We start from the raw sequence: 8,206 nt of genomic DNA, 5'->3' as shown, positions 1-8,206 counted from the left end.
TGTGCAAAGTTCCCAGTGGCCCGAATGATACTTGATTTTCAATTTTTCTGCCCCTTTTATAATTTACTTCAATGATTATGCTAAATTTAGAATTCAAATTTAAAATGTGAACAATATCTTTATTTTAATATAACTTTTGTGTGCATAGAAACCATATAAGTAAAAAAGTGTAAGATTACATAGGTGATTATATTACAAAAGGGAGAAAAACTAGTGTCTGAATATTGCATTCTGGATAGAGTTCCAGGTATATATATAGTAAAGCTTTAAAGAGACCTATTTCTTAAGCTGAGCAGCTGACCCACCTCAGGGCAATGCTCTCTCCTCACAACCTTAGTATTTTTTGCCAAAAGGCCCAGATTTGAGTAAAGGGGAGCACCGTGAGCGCAGGATCCGGGCATAAGGGCTGCAGTCTGTTGAGCTTTGGCAGGTGGGTGTTCGGGGCAGTAAGTTACGAAGAAATGGTTTCTTCCCTGGGGGCTGTTGGTTTGGTTGCTGGTTTTCCTGGTTGGCACCGAGGCGCTTTTTGGTAGAAGCCTGGCCTTGGAGCTTCAGCACAGTATGATACTGCTCCGCGATGCATGCTGCCTTCTTCCGAAGGTCCAGTTTTACCAGCATCATGTTATTCTGCAGCTCAGCCAGGGTCTGATCCTAAGGAAGATCAACAAAGTTACAGAAAACATTTCTGTCTAATCTATTATAGAAACAGGAGGGCAAGGTAATACACACTATCCACGACTAGTTACTAAAACTGCTTTTTACAAAGATTAACTCTTTATGGTCAGAGCTTTTAACTGAATAGGAGGGTATTTTAAGACCCAAACAAATAGCACTGAATAGAAGGACCTTTTCTAACACATCAGGTGGTATGAGCTTGAATGATTTTACTTAAGCTCCAAGAGCCTCAGTTCCTAGGTATCAAATTAGCCTAGGATGGTTTTTTTTTTACATTTGAATACATCTGGAATCAGGATGCATTTACTGATGACAGTGTCATAGCTTAATTGTTAGTGTTTTGTCTTACAATTAATTGTTTCTTATAATCTAAGCATCTTGGATGAAATATGATAGTATCTACCTCTCTAGGGTTGTTATAACGGAAAAAGCCTACAAATTACTTAACATAATGCCTTGTACTTAGTGAATGGTTATTTTGCAAGGAAGAGAAACTCCCCTCACTATAAGATTAGCCTAAAAATCTTTACCTTTCTCTTTCTCATGTATACTCTGAAGTGGGCTGATGGGAGAAAGTGGTATATAGGCTTCCCTAACCTGTTTAATTAAGATGTCATCACATGTGGCCAAGGCTTGGCGAAGTTTTCCTGCTCCAGTGCTGTGGCAACAGGCTCTTTCTGCTGACTGGAGAGACTCACCAAGTTTCTGAAGCTCTGTCCGCAGCAGCCTTATATTCTGGAAAAGGAGGAGTAGGAACCAAATTGTGGCCAAGATCAACCAGTGATCTGGAGGAGTCGGAGAACCATTTGAAGAGAAGTAAAACTAGAAAGGCTAGTCATTTGAATGAGGTAGCCATTCTCTAGGACTGCAGAGAAAACATCTTGTCCTCATATGAACCAGGGATATAGTGTTGGAAATTGCCTTAGGTGAGAGCTTTGGTAACAGAGAAAGGTAATTACCTTCTGGCCCTCCTCTAACTTCTTGTCCACATCAACGATGAAGGGCTTGGCTGAGGGTGGTGGTTCTAACATTTTCTGATATTTCTGCAGCTCTGAGAGAAGGAAACAATAACCTTACATGTGTAGGCTTTCTAGCCTTGGACTTATCTCTTTAACTGAATTAACAGTAGCTTGCAGCAAACATAACAAGTGATGCTATGTGCATCCTAGGATGAAAGGTCAGGGGGATGTAGCTTGGAGTTAAGGAAATTATGTTGGAGCTGGCACCAGAAGGCCCAAGTTTGAAGAACAGCTCTTCCCTGAAACTTATGCTTCCTGCCCTGTATCCTTCCTCACCTTCAGTGGTGGAGTTTAGCTCTGCTTTGCATTGTTCCAGTTTAGCTTTAATCTCCTGGAGCTGCTGGGTGGAGGCAGAAGCCGCCAACCTTTGTGACCGCCGTAGGGACAGTTCTGACACTGATTGTTGATGGGCCACTGGCTGCTGTCTGGCTTCCTTCAAGAGAGCTTCTAGCTCTTCAATCTTCTCATCCCGCTCCTAAGAAGGAAGCAGAGAGCACAATTCCATTCAGAGTCAGATGAACTCTACAGGAATAGATGACTGAACAATGAACAAAAATTTCCGTGATACATGGGCCTCAAAATCCTGTTTGTTAGCATTTACACCATTTCCTGGCCAATCAAACTCTTAATCAATTAATCAAACATAGACTGACAAGTACAAAGCACTAAGGAGACTATAGAAAGGTGAATTACATATTCCTACCCCTATGAGGGTTTATATAATCTGTTTATCTCAGGCAAGTAGCGATGGGAATCTGAGCAGCTAGTTGGGACTGGTTTAGGGCAACTCACCTGAAGTTCTTCTTGGTAAAAACTTGTCAGTGATTCCTTGAGGATCGTTAGTTTCTCTTCATACATTTCCTCTAGTAGTTCCTTTTGGGTGTCCAAATGTTCACTGTCAGAGGAGAAGAGAGAAGTGAGTGAAGATTCTGAGGAGTGAGCTTGGAGAGCAGATCTTGAGGCACTACTCCATCCTAGTCTTTGCTTCCCACCGTCAGGTCTAAGTGACAGAACAAGAGGGGTTACTCAGCTGGTACCTGCACCACTGTTCCCGTTGTTGCATCTGCTCCACCATCTCACTGCAAATTTCATCACGGAGCTGCATCTCCAGCCTCAACTTTTCCTGCCGTTCTTTCAAAAGCAGTGCTTTCATGGCTCCCACCACCTGTAGAAGCTCCTAGGAGGGAAACACAGGTCAGAGGTCACTAGAAGCCCATGCCCTAAAAAGGCACAGGCCCACCTGGAAGGTAGCATGGAAAATGTATAGCCATCAAGCTGCTGCGCCAAAGCTTTCTTGCATTCTCACCTCCTTGCCATATGTGGAGATGTCAACTTCATTTTCAATATCATCATCAAGGCATGGGTCTGTTTTAGCTCCAGTCTCTAAGCTGGGAGATGCCCGCAGACTGTGTTCCTTGATGAATGAATGTAGCGATGGGAATCCCAGTTGCACAGGTGGAGCATGCACAAGCTAGTGAGGGGGAAAAATCTTAACTGAATCCATTACTAGTCCCTAGTAGCTTCCTTAAGTACAGGTACCAGCCCAAAGTGAGCACAGTCATCACACCTATAGCTTCTCACCTGGCTAGTAATGGCTGAGAACTTGGCCACATGAAGGGTCTCATCATAGGTAGATGCACAGGGATTCACATTGACAATCATGCAGGAGCGGCCTCGGCCTGTGAAGAAGCCTTGGAACACTCGAGTCAACTTGCTGTCACGGAAGGGAACCAGGTTCTGCTTTGACCTGGCAGGGAATCAGAGAATAGAGCTGTGAGCAGAACTCCAGCCCTTGGGGGTATCCTAGCACTAGCCCCAGTGATGACCAGGAAGTCTCTTAGCAAACTGCAGAGCTCCAGGCCATCCTGGCTTGCAGTGAAAAGCTTACCGGTTCTGCTGGTTTTGGCGCAGGGCAGTAATACAGCGGCCCAAGGTGTGCAGAGAAGTGTTAATGTTTCCTGCTTCCTTCAGGCGCTCACCACTCTTTTGATCTTTGCAGCGCTCAGAACCAGCCAGATCACAGAGTGATAACCTTGAATGATGGACAGGATCTGACATAAGGATCCCACATGTTATGAGCTTTCTAGCCCTTTGTATAGTTTTAGGGAGGGGAGGACCCATGAAGAATCTCTGTACCCAAGGAAGGAGAGCATGAATCTAACGGAAGTAATTCCCCTGAGGACCACTCTCATCCCCTCCCCCAATTACCATTTATGGCCAAGAACCCAAATTTCTAAATGGAAAAACTTACTCGCTAATCTTGGGGATTATATCCCCTTCCCCCTGAAGGTGCAGGATCCGGACTGAGAAGATGCTATGACTGGAAGTTAAGAAAGAGAGAAAAGTCACTGCATATCTTCTATGATCAGGTGGAGGACTAATGTTTCCTGGAACACATTGAAAGAAAGGCTGACTCATAACCCACCAACCTGCGGCTGGAGTTCTGGTTCAGGTGGGTGCTGGCAAAGCTCTGGTTTTTACGACCCACTTTCAGGAGTTTCCAGGCCTCCTCAGCATCCTGAACATGAATCCAATTGAGATCTGAGAGGCCAAGGAAAGAAGGGCATACATAAGAGGGAAGCACCTAACTCTTTTCCTAGTCTCTCCCAAGGTCCCCTCCAGGGTTCATGCCAGCCTCCCTGCTTTCCCATACCTTTCACGTAGGGATTGCCATTCTGATCCTCACACAGCCGCAGTGTCTGCCTCTTGCGCTGCTGGCTATGTAGTTCTAACAGGTCATAAAGCAGTTCATTGTAGATCTCAAAGAAGGAGATCCAGATGGAGAAGCGAACATCTGCAGGGACACTTACTGGGGCAGTGTCTGGCTGTGCCCATTGATGACTCGTTTCTGGGGAAGAAGCCAATGTACAGAGCATCAACTCAAGAGTAGTCCGTCTCCCCTTTGGCCTGCAGGGGCCTCAGAAGGTGAAGCTCAGGTTGCAACCTCTGGTCTGTACCCCTGGGAGTTTTGGGGAGTAGAGAATAAGTTCCTACTGTTACTTGGCACAGAGCCCAGTCATGGTACATACCATCCAGCTGGCTACTGCTGGTAAACTGACTGGTGGAGGAGAGCCCAGCAATGCCACTGTCAAAGCTGGTGCTGGTACCTATCCGACTTTCAATGTAGACATTCTTCTTCAAGGAGGTGGACAGCTCCTCCTGGGGGAGTCCAGGGATAACATAAGCACAAAACTTTCTGGAGATTTTGTCCCCCATCCCTGCCTCTGTGAACACCAACACTTTACCTCTTGGAGGCCTCCATTTAGCAGGGCCAGTTTCTTCAATTCCTCCTGCCGGATCTGCCTGCTGTCTAGCCACATTACCTCGTTGGAGAGCACAGGCTTCAGATCAGGTGTTGGATGAAGTTGGCCTTGGAGACTATTGAAAATCAGAGCCAGGGACCGGGGCAGGATCCCACCATCCTTGATGGTACCTGGAGGCATGTGAAAGGTGGACAGCTGTAGTAAGTGCTGTTCCCCAACTCAGAGTATCAAAAGGCAAAGACAGTCAGCAGTTCTGTGAGGCCTATTACTCACCTTGAATTGTGTGGGTTTTCCCTGAGTTGGTGACTCCATATGTATAGATGAGCCAGTTCTGTCCTTTAAGTACATCCTTGACCATCTCCTTCACAGTCAGGTTGAAGAAACATTCCTGGCCCACTTCTGGCCCAAAGATCTAGAGACACACCCAATTTCTCAGAGGCCCATCCTTCGTTTCCCACTTTTCTCTGTGCAGAGCCAGTAGAGATACATCCCTTCCTGGGTGGTTGGCTCTGGAGACTACTCAAGCAACTTCTTCCTGCATTGCTGCCAGCTGCTGCCTAAATACTCTCTGCCAGTCCATTTTTCATCCAAATCAACAAATACTTATGGAATGCTATCCACTAAGTCCAATGCTGCACACAAAATGGAACAACATAATGGTCACAAGCATGGGCTTGGGAGATAGATGGATCTAGACTCAAGTCCTAACTCTACCAATGACTAGCTACATGGCTTCAGCAACATTATACTCACCAAGCCACAGTATCCTTACCAGGAAATTAGGGACAATGATGATAATAATAACAATAGAGTTGTTGGGAATTAATGCACATAAAGTGCTCGACACACTGACTAGCACATAACAAGCGTCCCCCAGATTGTAGACCTGCATATATAAGGAGTCACAGTCAAGTAAAAAGCTTTCCTTCTAAAGAGGGAATAAAGTTGCCCCTAGGTGTTGGTCCCTTGTTCACATGTCAGTAACTCCATACCTGGGAAAAGGTGAATCTGTGGGTGGCCTGTCCAATTCCTCGCTCGTTGCTCTTCTGGGCAAAAGAGTCCTTGGGTGCCTGTAGGGCAAGGGTCTCTATATTCTCAATACGGACACAACCCTGAGAAGGGGGAAAACACAGTTGTCACAGAAGGAAACATTCCTGGGAACCTCTACTGTACTGTATCATTCCACCTTGAATCCTCCCTCCTCAGAAACTTACCTGATCCTCCTGTCGTTCTAACTCTGAAGATAACAAGGGCCTGACCCTCAGGTATACTTTCACCTTCTCTGTACTATCTTCAGATGGAACCTGTGGCAGAATTCCAGGCCAATATCACAGATTAATCTCAACAGTTACTTCTGAGCAGATGGGCAAATATAGCATATTTCCTGGGAATCATGCTAACACTACCTCTATTCCACCTCAAATGACTCTGTGCCATTATTTGGGTTCCATAATCATTCCAACCCACATGGAGTTTTTCAGTACTTAATCACCCTTCCTTGTCTCTTCACTATCCTGAAAACTTGGCTTACCACAGATTATCTGAGTCAGAACTAGTTGACTGGTATGAAAATCAGCATGTGATATAGCAAAAGACAGTAGTTAAGCACCCTGGAGGCAGACATACCTGAATTTGAGTCCCAATTTCATCATTTAGTAACTATGAGATCTTGAACAAGTTCTTTAAATTCTTTTCACCTCAGTTTCCTCATCTGTAGAGTGGGGTTAATAATAGCACCCACCACGTTCATTCAACAGATATTTAGAGATCTGTCTACTCTGGCCCAGAAATTCTAAGAGCTCTGGTAGTCTACAGCGAAGAACATTAACAAGGCTCCTGCTCTCATGAAACTTCTACAAAAGGGGAGACTTCTGAGTAGAGTTTTTCTCAACCATGGCCATTTCCCTTTCAAGGGACATTTAGTAATGTCAGGACAGGTTTCCTGGTTGTCACAAATGGTAAGCAGCTACTGACATCTAGTGGGTAGAGGCCAGGAATGCTGCTTAACGTCTTACAACGCACAGGACGGCCCTGTATAACAAAGAATTATCTGGCCCCAAATATCAATAATGCTGCAGCTGAGAAACCTCAGCTCAGCAGAAAGAAAAGCTCCTTAAATGGAAGCTGTGGTTGATATTAAAACCTGAATGTACATTCCACCTACTTAATGGCAATATGACCTTGTGCAAATTATTTAAAATGTCTGGGACTCATGGCAAAGGAGACACAACAATTGCCTTCCCTCATAGGATTAACTGAGAGTATGCATTTGAGGATGTTTCATTAATGCAATGCAATTAATAGTTTTCTTTTGGACACACAACTGTACATGTTTTACTTGTCATGCTCTTAATTTTGAGTTGATCCCTCAAACCCTAGGATTGCTGGATTTTTTACCTCATGCTACTCTGTATGGACAACTAGTAGGCTAAGGATATCACTTTCTGTCCCCAAGCCACTCTTCAACTCCTTTACCTGCTGCTTGTCTTCCAGGGAGGTGGAGATGACAGAGCAGTCTGACAGCAGGTCCTTGCGTACCACAGATCCCAAATCTGCAGCTGTGGACTCAAACATGGGGGAGACTACGACCTCCTCATCCGACAGCAAGCCGGCTGGTGGAGAAAGGATCCCTTGCGACATTTCAGCAGGGGCAGTTTAGGTCTAAAAAGAGACAAGAGTGGGTAGAGAGGAGAACCTAAAGGGATAAAAGGGGCGGCAAATTCTGGGTAAGAAACAATTCCCTGGCCCCAGGACAATCTAGTCTCGCTGCCTGAATTCTTACTCCCTTTTCCCTTAAACTACCAGCAAAGGGGAAGGGAATGAGAGAAAGAGTTAATCATTTAATCCAATCTGAGGCAGCATTTCGGACTGCGAATAGGAATGAACAGATATCCGGCTCCGAAAGCATAAGGCCACGCTCCAAGTAGGGTGCCTCGCTCAACGGTGTCGTGGAGGCGGTGTCAGCAGCCCTAGGCTCCTGCTCCAACCTCGCCCCCCAGGCCCACAGTGAGGACAGTGGTATTAAGAAAAAAAGGGATGGCGGCAGTTCCGCTTTCTGAAAGCCGAATCCGCCAGGGCAAAAGCAAGTACCTCAGCTGGGCTCAAGCACAGCCGCACACTCACCCGAAGACGCCACACTTCTACGGTACCGGCTCACTCTCACTCCGCGGCCGAACCTGGACTTTCCTAGCCTGAGCACAACTCCGCCCACGAGGTGCACCTTTGTTACTGATACAATGTTTTAAATTA

The 8,206-nt window shown here is 45.6% G+C and overlaps 1 protein-coding gene across 1 annotated transcript; it reads right to left on the bottom strand.

The window, feature by feature from the left end:
• Positions 1–42: 42 nt before the first annotated feature.
• KIF20A (kinesin family member 20A) lies at positions 43–8,153 on the bottom strand. The gene is made up of 19 exons (XM_029217797.1): positions 8,081–8,153; positions 7,433–7,618; positions 6,172–6,261; positions 5,950–6,069; positions 5,231–5,369; positions 4,940–5,127; positions 4,724–4,853; positions 4,348–4,542; positions 4,124–4,235; positions 3,946–4,014; positions 3,583–3,726; positions 3,276–3,441; positions 3,001–3,165; positions 2,732–2,871; positions 2,487–2,589; positions 1,971–2,169; positions 1,635–1,726; positions 1,273–1,410; positions 43–651 (listed from the first exon to the last, which is right to left on the bottom strand). The coding sequence occupies exons 2-19, from the start codon at positions 7,595–7,597 to the stop codon at positions 334–336; spliced, it is 2,673 nt and encodes an 890-aa protein (XP_029073630.1). The 5' UTR covers positions 7,598–7,618; positions 8,081–8,153; the 3' UTR covers positions 43–333.
• Positions 8,154–8,206: the final 53 nt, after the last annotated feature.

Source organism: Monodon monoceros, unplaced genomic scaffold (assembly GCF_005190385.1).
Source record: "Monodon monoceros isolate NGI ecotype Baffin Bay Population unplaced genomic scaffold, NGI_Narwhal_1 Super_Scaffold_12, whole genome shotgun sequence".
Taxonomy (NCBI): domain Eukaryota; kingdom Metazoa; phylum Chordata; class Mammalia; order Artiodactyla; family Monodontidae; genus Monodon; species Monodon monoceros.
Note: the sequence above shows the minus strand (reverse complement) of the source record. Positions and strands in the feature narration are given on the sequence as shown.

Bases quoted from the DNA above. Each gene is read 5' to 3' on its own strand.
- KIF20A (XM_029217797.1), bottom strand. From the start codon at position 7,597: ATGTCGCAAGGGATCCTTTCTCCACCAGCCGGCTTGCTGTCGGATGAG. The intron at 3,442-3,582 runs GTAAGCTTTTCA...ATTCCCTGCCAG, and splicing joins CGCCAAAACCAGCAGAACCG to GTCAAAGCAGAACCTGGTTC. The intron at 1,411-1,634 runs GTAATTACCTTT...CTCCTTTTCCAG, and splicing joins AGTTAGAGGAGGGCCAGAAG to AATATAAGGCTGCTGCGGAC.